A 19,639-nucleotide genomic window follows, 5' to 3' on the forward strand; every position below is an offset into this window, starting at 1 on the left:
CTTTTCCATCATCTACTCATGTATGCAACTCATTTTGTAAATTCTATACCCAGAAGAAGAATTACTGGATTGTAGGCATGTGTATGTTCAACTTAATATCGCTGCTAAGCTCTTCTGTAAAATAGTTGCAGCAAGAAGCCAAAGTGAAAAGTCTACATACTGCCTGATTTCAAGGATATGATATTCCGGAGAAGGAAAACTATAGAGACAGCAAAAAGTTCAGTGGTTACCAGGGGTACAGGTCTTGATGGGAAGAAGGATAAATAGGTACACCAAAGGGGATTTTTAGGGCAGTGACAGTGTTCTGTATGATGCTGTAACAGTGGATACATGTCCTTATGAATTTGTTAAAAAACAAAAAAATGTACAACATAAAGAATGAATTCTAATGTTAACTGTGGACTTTAGTTAATAATATATCAATGTTAGTTCAATTGTAACAAATGTACCACATAGATGCAGGATGTTAATAATAGAGGAACTGGGTAGGGGTAGGAGAGAAGTATATGGAAACTTTCTGCTAATTTTTATGCAAACCCGAAACTGCCCTAAGAAACAAAGTCTATTAATTTTTAAAAAGTTATAGTAATTTAAATCTCCGTCACCTGAGTATGAGAATTCCTATTACTTTACTTCTTCAACAATAATTGACATTGACAGATTTCTTAATTTTTGCAATTCTGGTGAATAGAAACTGATATCTCACTGTGGTTTTACTTTCTATTTCTCTGATTATTTATAAAGGAGAGCATCTCAGCCTATGTTTATTGGATATTTGTGGCAGAGATGGCTGGCTGTCCACCAAAATTTCATGACCTCATTCCCACGCGAGAAGTTGTCACTGGGAGGCAGCTGCCACATTTTCTACTAATTTAGGTGTAGGTGCATGGCATCTTCTCTCCAGTCAAAGAGAATGTGTCTTATTTCCTGGATGGAATTTTAAAGAAAAATATGTGTCTTTTCCTCTATTGTCTGGAATCAAATTACCTGCTGCCCTGAGAGAGAATTGAACCCGGTCCCTGAATTATCACACAGTGAATGCCATCAACCCTCTAGAAGACCCTCACTGCCCCACTGGAGCAGCCATCGCTATCCTTATTGATACAAAATTTTCTTTTGTGGGATATAAGATTATTTCTTTTCCCTACTTTTTTATTAGCTTTTAAAAAATTTATTGTATTGTAGGACAGACTTCATATAACCTAGAAATAAATACATTGTCAGTTGTATATATTGCAAATGCCTTCCATTATTGGAAGCTTATGACTTTTTTTTACTATCTGTTATTGTCAATTTTAACGTGATTAAAGTTATTAATGCATTATTTTATTTGAGTTCTTGACTTCAATGTACTTCCTTGAGAAAGCCACCTTGAAAACAACAATCATTGTCTTTTAGAAAACAAAGAAGGGATGTGACAGCAGGAAAAGTGCAGAGGCCAAGGAAGGGGGGCCTCAGATTTCTTATCAGAGGGAACATCTTGAATTTATGTAAATAGTAGGAATACTTGGTGGAATGCCCTCTAGCACAGTTTGCTACAGATAACACAGCATTAGGTGTGTCCACCCTGTACCCTTGCTCAAAAGATAGAGTCATTCAGCAAAGTAACCTACAGGACTGATACAGCACTGTAGTGTCACTATCAGAATAAATGTCCTTTAAACTCAGAGATATTAATATCAACTCAACACACACACACACAAACACCTTATGACTAACAGCTCATAAGTGCAAGTCATTGTCCAGAGTCTGAGTGAAGTTTGTGACCTTGGAAAATAGAAGCCAATTGAGTCTCTGGAGTGAAACCCATGCCCCTGACCTAATTAACACTGTGTGAATAGAAACTGAGATACATGTCATCAGAATAGAATAATAGAAGATCAATACCATATGCTTTGGTGACAACTCAACAAGATCCAATTATTATAGCACTTTGAAGATTCCATTCCCCGATAGGGTTTTCTACTGACGTGAGCTAGTAAATCATGTTCTTTACAGTGTGGTTTAAGCCAAACATATCTGAATTTTTAAGAAGAAAAGAAGGGGCTTCTCTGTCTCATGTACATAAAGATAGTGTGCTTTATTTTTTTCTGTAAAATTTTAAAACTTCCTTCAGTCCTTGAAACATGTGAGTTGAGTGTTTTTAATGTATGAGGTAGAGATTCACTTAGTTTCTTCATATGAATAATGAAGTTTTTAAAATTAATTAATTTTAAAGGGTTTATTTTTCTCTACTACTCTGCAATTGATAAAAGTAATAATTAGATAATTTCATGTGTACTCCAAAAAATAAATACAGATAAATGATGAGTAATCTTTAAGTGGAAGTATATCGGTAAGGATTTGTTCAGGAGAGTAGAACAAAAGTGCTTGCTGGTAAAACTGTTGCAAGGGCTGGAGGAAAGAGGTCAAGGAACTTACCTCTGAAGATTAAGAAAGCTAAAACAAAAGATTTCAGCCTAAAGTCTAAAACAGTTAGTTACAAAAGATTGATGAGTAGCAGCTGCAAAACTCAAAAATCACTGAGAATCTCCCCCAAATTTCTTAATCTGCAGCAGTAATGCAGATAGCTCTTAGGAGCTCAATTGCAAACTACTGTGAATCTCACATCTGCCAATACTTCTGGATATAATTGCCTCCAGAGAGTAATGTCTTCCCCTCTGCCTTCTAAATCTCTCATGAGTTTCTCTTATTGGAAAATATTAAATATGAACAATACAGAAAAGAAGAATCTGGAAAATGTGGTTTCCAGCCTGACCACCACAATGCAAGGGAAGCCTTAGAAGTGGGTGATGATGATGCTAAGTTAACAGCAGACAATCTAGAATAGGACACAAGGACAAGAGAGGGGGACTGTGTAGGAGGCTGAGAGAGTGTCCATGTTCAAGTCCCAGGAATAGGTTGAGGGACTCAAGGGACAGAGCCACCCAAGATAAGCCTACTTTAGATCAGCTAACCTACTGGTTAGCTGACCACAGAAGCATGAGTGAGAACAACCAAGTCTGGAAAATCAGCCACCCCAGCTAGATCAGCCTAAGGTAGATCAGTCAAACGTCAACTAATCCTCAGATTCGTAACTAACATAAATTCTTATTGTTGAAGGCTGCTGAGACTTTGTGGTCATTTGTTATCCAGCATTTTTGTGGCAAGTGCTAACTGATACACAAGAGTATGAAAAGCTCTTATGTCACAAGGGCACACCTAACCTCATTAGAGTGGGAAAGTATATTATTGCCCTGGAAGTGAGAAGGAAGAGGTAAATTTTTTTTAAAACAATAATCCAAATTACCAAACTTAATATCTGAAATGTTGGACAAGTACTTCTCAAGAGATGCAATTTTTTCTTGCTATTCTTTAAAAATTTACTTAGTTGAGGATTGTTTTCCTCTTCAACTGAATAAAAACTCTTCTGGACCCCATAAATTCTCTTCTAATCCTTAGGTATTAGAAAGGGTAAAGATTACGTTCTATCACAAACACTGCCTCAATTCTGTAGTTAAATTTCCTTTTCCCTCATTGGATCTAGCTGCAGGCAAGTAAGTGAGGTTCAGAAAGGAGTCGTAATGCTACATTGTCTCTTTCTCCTCCTTTTTCTCAAGTCCAGTTGCAGTTTCTGAACCCACTTTCTGGTGATGGAGTATGGAAGGAAGAATGAGAAGGTGATAACAATAATATTTTTCTTTGATTGCTACTGTATTAAAATGTTTTGGCTTCTCTTGACCTGGATGATGGTTAAGACTCATTCTCTTGTCACTTCTAGTCCAGGGGATATTCAGAGACTGCTGCATTGCCTTCCCACACATCCTGTAAGTATACTTCTTCCTGTGAATTTTTCTCCTCATATCCTGGTTTTGTAGTGATGTATTACCTACAGATCTCTTATTCTTTCCTGGAGCTTCCTAGGCTTTCTAATAGGTTTTCTTGAGAAGAATTGAAAATGGTTTCATACCATTTCTCTCTCTCACATAATCCACCTATGGTCCATAGGAAACATTTTTACTTCTATTGCCCCACCATCAGGAGAAGTGAAAGTATTTCCCAAATAGAATTTTATTCCATAATTCCAGTTCTCTCTCTCTCTCTTTCTCTCTCCTCTCATTCATCTTTCCTATTGCCCTCACTCTCATAAAGCAAGGGATATACATCAAACTCTTTAAATCATTCTTTTGAAACTTCTCCTACTAAACTTCAAGTGAGGAGGAAATCATCCCCTTCTCGGTTGGAAGATTTGGGGCTCTCTGTGCAGCTTTCTCAAAAAAAAAAGAAACAAACAAAAAAATACCACTCTACAAGAACCTCTCATCTCCAGCTCTTAGGAAATTTTTAGATCCACATCTACGTTGAGAGGCTCAAAAGTTATGAAATGGATTATTGGGTATTTTATATAAACATCTTCATTTTGTATCTTACAGATACAAAATATCTTGCAGATACTCACTTTGGTATCTGGTATCTATCAAATCTTGGTGCCTCAGATAAAACTTCCAGTTTAACATCCTGACACCAGCTGCTCCCTCTTCCTGTGCTCATCAGGAAAAGATAGAACTTCATGTGTCTGGATGATTCTGATTTGTGAAGTCTCAGGTAGAGCAACACATCCTTTGGCAAGGTTTTCATGTCCTCTGCCACTAGGCTGAGCTAATTATTCCTCATCAGGACACAGTGATCCATATAAACAATTATGGTCCTTGGCTGAATAGCTCTAGAGCCCAACAGCCAAGATTGAAAACTTCCTTTCACTAACTGCAATTTTAAGGAAGTCTTCTTCAGCTCTTTGAGCCTGAGTTTTCCCAAAATATCTCTTAGGGTTGTTGTCAAGATTAAATTAGATGATTTTAATGCATATTAAGCTGTTCAACCAGTACCTGAGACAATGGAAGTGATGTTAATTTTGCTGCTGATTACCTGTTTGTGTTCAGAGAGAAAGGAAGCATGGGCTATATTCCTGAAGGTCAATAAATCAGAGTGTTAATTATTATATAAGGAAAGTAAAATTTAATATGCTCTCCCTGAAGGTTCTAGAAGGGCTCAGGGTCCCTGGATGCCTGGGTGCCTGGGTGAAGGAGAAGCCATATTGTCACCAAAATGGAAAATCCTTTAGAAATGGAAATGTCAAAGGTCAAACACATTTGATAACAAATTTAATATTGGGAAAGGGCTATCCTGATGGCTTCTATTCATTGATACCAACTAAAGTGACATAGCAACCTCAAAGTATTTACAATCCACATTATCTGAGAAAAGAGCAAATTAATTCCCATAAAGCATATAACATTCTAATACTCTCTCTATCAGGTGGAAGAATAATGTCAGCAAAGATTTAGGAGTAACAGCTATGGAAACAAGACAAGTGAGCTATATTTTCAATAATTTGTATTTACATGTTACTATGGAAATAAGAGCATATGAGTGCTTTAAAAGAAAGGTAAGTATCGTTTGGAAGAATATGTTTTCTTACTCAAGAGTTTTTTCAAGGCCCCTTTCATGTCTTTATTTCTCAGGCTATAAATGAAGGGGTTTAACATGGGAGTGACCACTGTGTACATTAATGAAGCAATTATGTTATTGTCATTGGTGTTGTTGGATAAAGGAAGGAAATATAGACCAATAATTGCCCCATAGTAAAGTGTCACTACTGAGAGATGAGATCCACAAGTGGACAAGGCTTTGCCGATGCCCTGGGTAGAGGGAGCCCGGACAATGGTGGCCCCAATATGGCCATAAGAAGCCAGGATGCCTAAGAATGGAAGCACAATGGTTGCTATTCCCACAATAAAGATTAGCAATTGGTTGAGGGAAGTGTCTGAGCAGGACAACTTGAGTAGGGCATCAAGGTCACAGAAGAAGTGAGGGACAGTGTGATCAGCACAGAAGGACGGCTGGGCCAGGAGGAGGGTGTGCAAAAGAGCACAAGCACAAGTAATGAGCCAGGACCCAGCCACCAGCATGACACAAACTCTCTGACTCATGATGGTGGTATAATGGAGAGGATGACAGATGGCCACATACCTGTCACAGGCCATTGAAGTGATCAGGAAACTGTCCAAAGCAGCAAAGAAGATGAAAAAATATGTCTGTGAAATGCATCCTGCACAGGGGATGGATTTGTACTTAGTGTGCATGTTCATCAACATCTTAGGGACAGTGACAGATGAGAAGGAGACATCAGTGAAGGCCAAGTGGCTAGGGAAGAAGTACATTGGGGTGTGGAGGTGAGAGTCCAGCCTGATGAGCAGTATGATGAGTAGGTTCCCCAGCACCGTGGTCAGGTACATGCCCAGGAACAGGGTGAGGAACATGCTTTGCTGCTCTGGCCAGAAGGGAAGCCCCAAGATGATGAATTCGGACATGCTGCTCTGGTTCTCCCTCCTCATACTGGAATATCAGCTGGAGGGAACTGATGGGGAAAGCTTAAGGGAAAAAGAATGTTTCATGATAAAAAAATGATCACTGTGGCATAACATAATAGAGATGTTCTTTTGATTTAGAGAATATCTTCATCTATATTTTCTTACATTTGATGCATGTTTTGCTGGTTAAACGTAGAAAAGTGTAGGTTTACTTTACATAGCTACTTTCTTTCTCAACCAGATGCCAGTCTCTGTAAATGATAATACTAATAGTTAATGTTTATTAAAAACTGTCCTGATGCACTGTTTTAATAGCTTACATGTAGTAACTGAGTCAACAGTCTTAAGTAGGTGAGCTAGGTAGGTACTGTTATTATTCCCACTTTTGGATGGCATAACTGAGGCAGACAGTCACACAGTCACTGAGGTAAGAAGAAGAGAAAATGGGCTTTGGTGTCCAAGCATTTTGACTTCGGAGTTTGGTCTCTGGAAGCAAAACAAATGATTTGACATCAGAAATCTCATTGCCCGTCATAATTTTGTGAGTAATGAGCTGTTTAATTTTGTATCTTTTGCTTCTCTACACATACCATGATTATTTCTAATTTGTTCTTTGATTGTAGACCCGGAGTGTATCACAGACAATTAATGTATACCCAATACAAGTTTGTTTAACAAATCACAGATGGCACATACAATTAAATTCATTATGTCAGCCTCTTTAAGAAACTTACATCAGTCCTTGTTGAAGACCCAGATTTAACCCTAATAATCCCAGGACCCCTGGCTATTTAGTTTCCACATGACATCACATTCAAAGAAGTACAATCTAAAAGCCAAATGTAACTTTAAAAAGGAATTATAATCTTTTTGGCATCTCTAAAATAGCCTATTAGAAATTTATTTCCTAACCCAAATCAATGTTTATCAAAATATCTATACATTTTTAAAAGAGAAGTTTGGGATTCCCTGTAATGTATCAAAGTGATCATAAAGCTATACTTATTACAACAAATAATGCATTTTTACAAAGATAAACCAATAAAGCAGTGGAAGAAAACAGAGAGCCTAGAAACAGACATGTTTATAATGAAGACTTGGTCTCACTGTCTTTTTGTCAGCTAGATTAAGAAGGTGACCATGTACCAGTCCCAGTTCACTCACCCCTAACTGAATGAAAGGAAGAGTGTAATTATGAACCAACTTAATCCAGTGTTAAAAATTCGTGTTAAATGATAACTTTCAGTGACTACAGTAAAGTAGCCATCTGGCTCCCTATGTCTGGAAGCAGATCATATCATAATATTTATGAATGCTTTACCAGTTGGTCTCCCAGAAACAAATGAAGGATAGTTTGCTATTTAGTCCCAGAGGCAGAAGGCTTTCTGCACAGATTCCAGCAGAATCTCAGCAGACCCAACCCTGAGCCCACAATATTCATGGATTCTGGAGAATGAGTGATGGAAGACTCTCTCTAATTTTCTTAAGATTCTTCAGATTATCTAGGTCAGTTTTTCTTAAGGGGACATGCATAACTATGGCTACGTAGTGTGATTTCCAGAACAACACTGAACCTTCCATATCCCTACCCAGAACACCACCTTCAATAGGATGCTAGTATCTGAAATTCTTTTAGCAAGAGAAAAAGGGCTCTAAGTTCTCAACTATAGATTCAATTTAAAAATAAATGTTCTTGGGATAGAGAGCCTCTGGCCAGCACTCTCACTGAGATGGAATGTCTGGAAGTTGTTCATATTTGGGGACAAGGTTTAGATGGCAGAACAAGGGCACTGACCTCCTCAGACAAACTGAGGAAGGAAGAGGGTTGAGGAGTATAGGTGGAATGAAGCAGAGACTGTGGACGCTGAGAACAAATTTACCGTCTTTCCAATTTGGCTGAGATAACTGCTACAGGGCTAGAAATAATTACATTGTTAATAGAATCTGATTTAGTACTTAATTTGTACGCGGTGCTTTTCAAATACTGTTCACTTCTTCTCACAGCATTTCAACAGAGGCATTCTGGTCCTCATTTTAGAGAGGAGAACGTTAGGACTCAGTGATGGAACTTGACTGATATTATAGCACTAGTATGCAGTGAACCTGGGATTTGATCCCAGGCCTATCTAGATTCAAAGACTATATTCTTCCCACAATGTTACATGCCTTCTTTAACTATATCCTCAAGCAAGACTGTACTTGCTGCCTGAGAGCACTCAAGAATTTCAGGAAGTGACTCAAGACAGTTTGAGGGTGGATGAAAATCTTTGGCTTCAAGCTATGTGCCTTGATGGTAATACCAATAATAATAATAATAATAATAATAAAATTCTAACAATCATTCATTAGTCACATATTCACTGTGTGAATAATATAGGCCAGCTGCTGTAACATGTACTTTATATCATATCAGCTTAAGAGGACCACAGAATTGCATTATTCTCATTTAACCAGTTGGAAACTAAGACTTAGAGAATGTAAGTAATTTGCCTAAAATCATTCAGCATGAAAATGATGGACAGATCATTCAATCTCAGATTTACCTGATTTCAAAACCATGTTCTAATCACTATGCTATATTGCCTCCAGCAGAACATGATTTGATGAAAAAGAGACATATGTTCTCCTCATTAAAGAGAAAAATATGGGACCTGTAATTTCCACGAAAGCCTTTGGATGGATGCATTGCCTCCATCCTTAATTAGATAATCAGTAGTGAATAGAGAGAGTAGGATACCAGCTACTGGGTTTACAAAGGCTACCCATAAAGTGAATTCCTCAAGGGTCCAGGACAAAAGCAGATGAGACCCTGGCTGATATTTTTTATGGACTATCTAGTTTCTTCAAACAAGGCAAAGATTAAGGCAACTATGGTGCACATCTATTGAAGTAATATCACATAGCAAATAAAATGAGTTCATGAAAACTTCACGACATAATATTTGAACGAACATAACAGAAAATTACATATATTTCTGTTTCATAATTATTTGCAAAAAATGCAGATTATTATTATTTTTAACCCTAGAAGATTGTGCTTATAGCTTGGATTCAGGGCAGATATTCATCAAAACTATGAAAGAGATAACATTTTCCTAGAGAGGAATGTACAAACCACATGGAATTATAATTATGGTATCCACATAAGATATTCAATATCTCACGCAAAATTACGTAAATTTCCTCGCACGAGTGTGCAAAATTTTGTAGTTGATCATTCACACACGCAAACACACATATTGCTGAGTGAAGTATACAAGTACTGTCATTACCTACTTTGAGAGTGAATAATTCAAATACTGTCATCTCTGGGGTGTAAACTAATTTTTCATTTTTCTCTCCAAAAGACTTAGAGCTGGGAAAGGAGAAAAGTCACAAACTCAACCCTGAGGTGAGGATGAGGTACACTCACTCTTTTTCACCACATTCTAATAATGACAATGGTCTCCATTTTTATGAGGCAGGCTGGGAACCCAGGGGACCCATGCCACAAATTTCTGGTGAGGGACTATATGGGAGTAATTATTGCATTTTCCTTACCCATTCCCAGGGGAGATGTGCCTTTCTTGCATACTAAAGATAGTTAACTTTGCAGAATATAAATAAGGACTTTTATTATTTGCAGTTTCTTTTATTTATCAAGAATTTTCACATCTATGAGTTCATTTAGTTCTCACAATAATTCTTGAGGTAGATAGTGTTCTTATCATTTTATTGTGTTTGAGCATGGCTCAAAGGAAAATGGCCAAATGAAGATTCAAACCCAAACACACTAACTTCAAACTGAAAACCTAATTCCATTGCACTATGATGCCTCCATTGGAGTAGTGGGCTCTGTATTGTGTGGACTTCTTACTTCCCATATTCAACGCAGAACTGGGAGGAGCATTGCCACTAGACCCTAAGGAATAAAAACACTTGTCAAGGAATAGTTGAGCTTCTGTTTCTCGGAAATAGAGGGTTTTTATTCCTACACAAACACCTGAATGCATGTAGAGATTTTTTTTGTCAACTATGACACATAACAGTTAGCACATACTCAGGGCTCAAAATATATTCTTTAATCATAAGAATGACAGTGTGAGAAGTCTTTGGAAACTTGTTCCATTCAGATTGGCAAATATCAAGAAGAGACAAAGATTGAAGTGGAGGCACTTTATCCATTATTTTTCCAATAATACATTCATTTGTGTATTTATTCATAAAAATATTGTGTACCTACTTTGTGGCAAGGATTTTGTGAGTACCCTGGGTAAACATTTGAAACACAGTTTTTTTTTTTTCTCTCAAAATAGCTCCAAGTGTAGTAAGAAAGGTAGACAAGACAGTGTGTGCCCAATGCTATAATGAAGGAGAGTGCTAAGTGTCATTGGAGCAGAGAGGAGGGGTATCAAACCCAAATTTAAGAGGTCAAGTAAGGTAGGCTTGTAGGAAGCTATATGTAAGCAGAGATCTGAGACAATCAAAGCAAGTGAAAGGTGATGTGGACAGTGTAGAGGCAGATATTTGGAAGGAAGAGAAAGAGGAATAGGAAAATACTTGGAGAATAGAAAGAATGAGAAGTTTGGAAAACTGTTATCAGGAAAATTAGAAGAGCTGGAATGTACACTTCAACAGAGAAAGAGGTTCAGGATAAGGCCAGAGAAATTTGCAGGAATGAATCATGCAGTGCTTTGGAAGCCATGCTGAACAATTTGTACTTTATCCAAAAAAGAAAGGGAGAGCACAGAAGAATTTCATCAGAATATTGACAGTGTCATATTAAAAACTATCACTGTAGGCAAAGAATGGATAATGAGCCTCTCTTTGCAGTGGGTGGAGGAAATGTTGGCAGGGCAGGAACTGAGTGTTTGGATGCAAGACCAGCAGCAAGGAGACTAGTTAGGAAGTGGTCACAGTCATTTGGGTAAGAGATTATTGAGGTATGTCTAAGAGAGATAATGGAATTGGAGAGAACTATATGTATTTAAGTCTCCTTTAGAGTCAAAATCTTAGGGATGTGCTCATTTTAACATGAACTGATTTTCATAAGACTGTAGAAAGTGAGGAAGACAAATCAGTTAAAAACCTCTCTAAATGTATGGCTTGGACAGTTGGGTGTATGGTTGTGGTATTCTCTGTTCTGTCTCTCAGAGATAGGGGACACAGAAGTAGAAACAGATTTGAGTTTTTAATGGATTGAGCATGAAGTATGTAAGGGTCACCCATGGGAAGGAATTCAGGGAACAGGTGGATATATCTTGGATAGAGATAAAAACTCATGGACTGTCAACATAGAAAAGGATGAGATTTCCTAAAAGCAATAACATAAATAAGAAAAGTTGAGAAAAGAGAATAAGAATATAGAGAAGAGAAAGCACAGAGAGAGGAGGGAAAGAAAATCAAGGAAAGGGAAGAGAATAAGGCTGAGGACAGACCATAGAGAACATTGACAATTAAGGAAATGGCAGAGAGTGTCCCTAAAAAGACATCAAAGAACAACCATAGACATAAAAGGAAAATATAAATATGTGTGAGCTAAGGTAAGAGAAGATTAGTGTTGAAAACTACCCTCTGAATTTAGTAATAAGGAGGATTTTGATGATGCAACCAGGAGGAATGTCAGTGAGTGGTGAGGACAGAATCTAGATTACAGTGGATTGAGGAAAAAATGGAGAGTAAGGAAGTGCATAAAGTGGCTAGTTGGATTGATCCAACGTGAAACTTTACTAGAAGGGTGGAATGGAAGGCCATAGTGGTAAAGACTTGGGTAAATTGGTGAGAGTGATAAACCATAAAATCCATCCAAGAGCAGTAACAGAGTGAAGACAAAACAAATTTTTGGGAAAATAGACAGACCTAGAGATTGGATAGATTTATGAGGCCCAAGATCCTGTGTAATGGGTAAAGTTGAAATAGAAAGCAAGAATTGAATGTTTAAATTTAATATTTCATAGGAAAAGCAATTCCAGTTCTTGTCATATGGCCATGGGAAGAGATGGCTAACGTGTAATGGAGGTCACGCTCGTTGAAGGTGAGATCAAAGAATAAATATTCCATGTTATTGAATGGTTCACTCATGCAAATACTGAAGGCACTCAAGCTGATGGTTAATTTGTAGGGGAGAAGTAAATTAATCCAGGTTTTAGAACTGTAACAAAATAGGAGACATTGGAGTTTGGTCATTGTTGGTGTATGCTCTGACATCTAACAGTTTCTACTCCTGGTCTAGTATGGAGAAAGCTTCATGCAGAAAGATGTCTAATTGCATAACACAATTTTAAAATAGGAGAATTAGTCATGGCCTAGTTTCCATCAATAAGGAAAGGGTAAGGCAATCATGGTACATATCCATTAGAAGTAATATTAATAACTATTAAAATGATGTTTATGAAAAGCTTACGATGTAATTTTTGAAATAACATAAAAGAAAATTGTATATAGGCATGTCTACAATTAATTGCAAAAATGCAGAGTATCATTTTTAATGCTTGGAAGAATGTGTTCCAAAATGTCAACAGAAGCCGTATTTTATTGACATTTGTGTGCTTTAAAAATATTCATCTGCCATGGCATTTATATAATCTTGAATTTCTTTTATAAATAGTGAAAATATCAGACAGTTTTGTGAACCACTGCTGAATCTCATGGGAAAGAGAGTGGTCCAGGAAAAAAACCCTATATACTTTGTGTCTACTGTCATAAGTTCATCCACTTGGTTTTGACTCAAATACTCTTTGCCCTGAACTTCCATTCCATTCAAACTTACTTTCTTACTCCCTCCAGGCCCCTGACAAAAAATTAAACCATTCACCAATGCCCAAGAATCCATGTATATTCTTACCCCAGACCATTTATTTGAAGATATGACTGGGAGGGACGTCAGCATCATGGAAGAGTGAGTTGTTCCTTTGTCTCTCTCTTCTAAGTTACACCCAAACGGACATCCATTCACCAACAGAGCATTCCATACAGCGCTAGAGGATGTCTGAGAGATCCACGCAGCTATACATCTGAAGGTAGGTGAATTGGATTCCTGAGAAGCAGTGAAACTAGGGGAGTGGTCCCCTCCCCATCCCCAGTTGCAAAATCCAGGACACAGATCCTCACACAGAGGCCAGCATGACTCTGAGTGGATGCAGGGGCAGCCCAGCCCATGCTTGAATGCCATAAGATGGTTGGGGGCTGGCCCACAAGAGTACCCACAGAATGGCAGTGGCCCCACCTGCACGAATGACCCTCGTCCCACCTCCTTGCATATGACCCATGGAGTGGAATGCTAATGCACTCCTTGAGTGGCAGAAGCCCTGACTGCAAGAATGCAGAGTGGTCTGACAGGCACAAATATGAGTAGACGAGGTGGGAACAGAAAAAAACCCTGGCCCCCCAGTGGTGGCTAGTGTAATCTGCAACAAGAAACATCAGGAACCACAGAAGAACCAGTGAACCAGCCCTGAGAGGCAGCACCCCAACACCAGCTCTATGAGTAGTGGGGGCTGCATACAAGTCCTCAGGCTTCTGAGCCCTCACCAGTGACAGCAACAGCTGTCAACCCAGCACAGCTGGCAGTGGTGTGACCAACATCCCATGACAACCCAGGAACAGAAGCACAAGTGGTATATAGGACACCGGTATCTGAGCCCACAAAGAGCCAGTAGAGGAACATGAAACTCAAGTGACCAGAACCAAAGTAAACAAAACTGTATCCAAATAAGAAAAGGTGATTACTACCACAAATGCACTGGTAGAAGATCAATTCGTCAAACACCATGAAGAATTACAGTACCACGCACGGCAGAACAGAGGAAAAGTGACGACTCTCCAGAAACCAAACCTGAAGTCACAGAAGATTAAAATCTGACAAAGAATTCAAAATAGCTGTCATGAAGAAACCAAATGAGTTACAAGAAAACTCAGAAAAACTATTCAATGAGCTCAGGAATAAAATTCATAAACAGAAGGAATACTTCATCAAAGAGATTGAAGATCAAACAAACGAACAGAATTCTGGATATGAATAACACAATTAATGAGATAAAAATAATGTAGAAAGCATAAAAGTAGACTAAATCTTATGGAGGAGAGAATTAGTTAGCTTAAAGATAGAAACCTAGAAAAGCTTCAGGTGGCAGGGGAGAGAGAACTAAGATTATTAAAAAATGGAGAAATTCTTTGAGAAATGTCTGACTCAATTAGGAAAAGTAACATAAGGGTTATAGGTATCCCAGAGGGAGAAGGGAGGGAGAAAGGAGCAGAGAACTTATACAAAGAAATAATAGTTGAGAAATTCCAAAACATGGGGAAAGAACAAGACGTAGGTACATAAAGCCAATACAACTCTTAATTGCATCAATGTGAAGAGACCTTCTCCAAGGCATATGATATTAGAACTTTCAAAAGTCAATGACAAAGAAAAAATATTATGGGCAACAAGAGAGAAGAAAACAAACTACAATTAACCCCCAACAGGCTTTCAGTGGATTTCTCAGGAGAAACCTTACAGTCTAGGAGAGAGTGGAATGATATATTCAAAATACTGAAAGACAGAAACTATCAGCCGAGAATACTCTATCAAGTGAAATTATCCTTCAGGTATGATGGAGAAATAAAATCTTCCCCAAACAAACAAAAGCTGAGGGAGTTAATCGCCACTAGATCTGCCTTACTCCATCATGAGGCAGCTGTGTATTTCATTAGTAGCTGGGTTTGGTTCTTCTGTTGTATCCATAGCTCTTTGCACACCCAGCTGTCCTGTGCTGACAATACCATCCCCCACTTCTTCTGTGACCTCATTGTACTCCTGAAGATGAGTTGCTCAGACATCTCTCTCAATGAGCTAGTCATCTTCACCGAGGGAGGAGTGCTTTTCATCTTGCCTTTGAGTAGTATTTTGGGATCATATATCCATTTAGGGACCACCATCCTCAGATTCCCCCTCACCAAGAGATTCTCTAAAGGCTTTTCTACTTGTGGCTCCCATCTCTTTGTGGTGTCTTTACACTATGGAAAGCCTGCAGGCATTTACCTTTTCTCCTCACCCTGGGGCTCTAATGAAAAAGTCGTAATTGCTTTGGTTATCTATACAGTAGTTACCCCCATGCTGAACCCCTTTACATATAGCCTGAAGAACAGAGACATAAAAGAGGCCCTAGAAATATTTGTCTGTAGGGCTATCTTCTTTAAGTGACAATCACTAAATCCTCTTATTTCAGTCGTGAGCACAGTGAGATGTATCTCCTAAGATTACTGTATGGTTGACAACTCCATATAATTTAAAAAGACTGTGCATTCTGCTGTCATGTGGTGTTATTAATATGTCGACTAGGTGACGTTTGCTAGTTGGATTGTTAAATGTTTTTTATCCCTAATTAATTTTTTTCTGCTTGTTATCATCTCTTATAAGGTATATGCAAAATCTTATGTAAAACATGTCTCACAATTATAATGATGGGTTTTTACTTTTCTTCTTATAAGTGTGTCAGGTTTTGCTAATGTATTTCTTATGTGATGTTATTTAGGACACAAATTTAGCATCATGATCTGCTCCTGGTGGATGGATTATTTTATGTAGTGGTGTGGTAAAGCTGGCTTGCATTGGCTTCAAGCTGATTGTGTACGTTTCTTCCCAACTCTACATTCAATGACATGTTGGTGGAGTGAATTCACCATAAGGGGAATAATGACACTATGGAAATTAGCAAATTTTACAAAGCAAGGGTTTTTTTTTTTTTTAAAAGGGGAGAGAGGTGTTTTTTATTTATCTAATGGCACACCACTGAATTTTTAATTAGGAGATATTTCTCTTTATCTCAGCAATGGTTCCTACCTTAACATCTCATCACTTACTCTGATATTAGTATAGATCTATTACCTTTCTTTTGGTTACGTTTACATGGTATTTCTTTTCCATCACTTTACTTTAAACTTTTCTATGTCCTAGTACCTAGAAGGTTTCCGTGGTTAACAGTATAACGTTGGGTTGTGGCTTTTTATGTAGATCTACAATCTTTGACCTATTAACATCTAATGTAATGAAGATATATTTGAATTTGTATTTCCCATATTACTGTACATATTCTATTTAAGACGTGTCATTCATATTTATTCTCTTTCTCCCTTTTGATTAATTATATATTTTCTTATTCCATTCCCCTCCATTAACTTATTAATCATAAATTATTATTATATTAAACTCTTTTCTGTGCCTTATGTAGAGATTACTTCTTGCTGTCCTTTTAATTTTTTTATTGTAGTACAATATATATAGCATGAAATTTACCATTTTAACCATTTGAGGTATACAATTCACTGGCGTTTAGTACATTCACCACCACGTCTGATTCTAGGACTCCAAAAGGAAGCTCTGGAAGATCAATACAATGGGGTACTTTGCAGCTGTGAAAAAATAATGACTCAGATATCAATGAATCCATATGTAGGGATTTCCAAGTTATATTGTTAAACGGGAAAAAAAACCCAATGTGTAAAAGAACATCTATAGTTTGCTAATTTCTTTTTTGTAAAAATGAAGGGGAAAGAAAATATACATGTTTCTGACCATTTGAGCAAAAAGAAACATCAGAAGAATAAATCACAAACTAATGGATTGCTTTCCTATAGAAGGTGGATGAGACTGGGGTAGAAAAGATGAGGAAATGAGTGTATTTATTGGTATAGTTCTGACTATTTTATCTTTTATCCTCTAAAAAAATAAATAGAAGAGGGTGTATAATAAAGCAAAATAGAATAAAATTAAACAAATGAACTTAACTATATTGCAAACTAATAACCATAATTAGACTTAACGGAAAAATAAAATTAACATAAGTAATCCTTGAGCACAGAATTTTGTCTATATACACTCACTATAAAGAAAAAAATTGTAAACAAAGTTTTTGAGCTACAGTTACTTTGTCATTAACAGTGGTATGAGTTCAAGATTCGGAAATTATTTAACATATGCTCAAAGATTAAACAAATAAGTAAATATATTGTGGAAAAGGGGATAACTCCTCACTGTTGATGAAAGGTGCCATATGCATGGAAAAGGAGAGGCTGGAAAGGAATTCTATGGTGTAAAATTAGGACTAGAGATCTCAACTTGAACTATGGGATGTTTAAAATGTATAAATAAATTGAAATTTATATGTTATATATAAACATCTATATTGTTTCCATCCCACGTTCTTTCTGTCCCACTTCTAATCCACCTCCAATGGGTAGCCATTCCTTTAGTTTATTAATTTCTACTTTCTGCTTCCTGTGTTTCTTTTGTATATATTTCCAAACTGCATCCTCTGAGATCATTCAGAAACCCTGAAAGCAATGAACACACCTGATACCAAGTTTTCTCTTTACCATTCTCCTCTTTAAGGGACAAGCATACTTAGAAAAATGGCTCATTCTAGGTCTGGGGCAGAATTTGACAAGATTATCCAAGAAAATTTTTCTGAGTCTGAAACTAGAAAGTGCTCAGTGAATCCTGAGGTCACAGAAGCCAGCTTGAAGGGTCTCCCACTGGCCAAATCTGGAATAATTTGAGCTTCAAAAATGAATAACACCAGGAATGGATTATGACTCAAATAAATAAGAATCCATGAGTACATAATGATATAATGAAATCAGTGAAAAAAACCAATGAGTAAGGGCTGCTGCAAAGTTCCTCCTTATAGGATAATACAACTGATAAATGTGGAGGAAATGATAGAGTTAGAAAATCACCATTTGGTACCATGTTTGAAATATTTTTTTCACATTAGAATTACCCATGGATGTTAAATATAGTGGGTGAAATTTTAATAAGAAAAATAGCTTATGGTTATATAGTCCCAAAATATCTACTGAAATGATACTAATTACAAAGGATAAAAGAGTAAATTTACAGTTGAGAACCTGACAGACGCCACCTTAACCAATTTATCAAGGATAACATCACTAGTAATCGGAAAAAATGATATCATGTGCTTTCTGATAATACGTACTGTGGTAGACAAGCTGAAAGTCAAAGTCTAAAATACACCTACATACATAAGTAAACATAGTAAAATGTTAGCCGTTGGGGCATCTAGGTGAAACATGTGCAGGGATTCTTCATATCATTTTTACAACTTTTCTATAAGTCTGAAGTCATTTCAAAATAAAAGATAAAAAAAATCCTTTGTCCTAGCTGGAACCATGGCCAAGAAGAAAGGAGTCCAGGGCACCCCCGGCATAGAGTTTACCGTCCCCTGGGACTCCAGTCCCTCTGACTCCTGGACACTCAGGTCCCCAAAGGGTAGTAAGATACTAGGCAGAAGCTTGGGGAATTTATTTCAGGCCTCTTTCCTCTCACTGGTAATTAAAATGCTATCTTTTGGCTCATTGCTCTGGAGCTGGGTAAGGAATATGAAAGTGCTGAGGCCACAAATATTCTTCCGTTTGTCTGGATACTGAGTCTTCTGAAGGGAACCTTAGGATTTCGGAAACAGCCTGGAGGAGAAGGTGTCTGATGTCAACAACGACGAGCGCAGGTCAGAGGATGCTGGATCTGCACTTGGCGATGGATCTGCCTGTGTTCTTGGGGGTCTGTGTACCTTTATATTCATGACTGTGTGTGTGTGTGCCTGTGTGTGTGTATGCTTATGTACACATTGTTTGATAGTTGCATGCATGTGTGCGTGTAAAATGATCTGGCTCACAGCCTGATTCGTTTCCTGAGTTAGACCCAATCTGGTCTCTGTTTCAGCAAGAGTAGACCAACTTATCAGCCTCCTAATGTCTCACTGGGGACCCCTGATTCATGCCTGTGGTCTTAAATACTCGCATCATAGCTGAGCAGATGAGAGCTCAACATTGGGAGTAAGATTGTCATTTCTGCTGCTGGAGAACAAGATGCCCGACCTCACCAAGGAACCAACGTCAGAGGGCTCAAACCTCTGCTCAACAGTGTGTGCTAGTGTATGTGCAAGTGATGATTGTGGGTGTCACACTTATGTGTGAGAGTAGGAAAGTGTATTTTTTGCTTTTGTCTGTGTGTTTGCTACCATGTGTATGTTACCAAGTGCATGGGTTGTTGGTGTTTTAACAACTGTGCCTGTGACTGTTTAGGCTTCACTGCCCCAAGCTGACTCGCTTCCTGTGGGAAAGATGTGGGTCAGAATGGGCCTAAGTATGTCTCTCAGTAATGGGAGTGTGTGTACTGCTTGTGGTAGTGAATGTGTGGTTGGATGTGCATGTGTGTTTGTGGGCATCTGATTTGCATCCATGTCCTCAAATATTTCCTTCAGTTTCCTCCTTCTGGGACACCATTGTTTGAGATATGCAAACTCCAA

The 19,639-nt window shown here is 37.8% G+C and overlaps 1 protein-coding gene across 1 annotated transcript; it reads right to left on the reverse strand.

Annotated features, from left to right (window-relative positions):
* Window positions 1-5,414: 5,414 nt before the first annotated feature.
* LOC124246181 (olfactory receptor 1J1-like) lies at window positions 5,415-6,374 on the reverse strand. The gene has a single exon (XM_046674160.1). The coding sequence runs from the start codon at window positions 6,372-6,374 to the stop codon at window positions 5,415-5,417; it is 960 nt and encodes a 319-aa protein (XP_046530116.1).
* Window positions 6,375-19,639: the final 13,265 nt, after the last annotated feature.

Source organism: Equus quagga, chromosome 1, assembly GCF_021613505.1.
Source record: "Equus quagga isolate Etosha38 chromosome 1, UCLA_HA_Equagga_1.0, whole genome shotgun sequence".
Classification (NCBI taxonomy): Eukaryota; Metazoa; Chordata; class Mammalia; order Perissodactyla; family Equidae; genus Equus; species Equus quagga.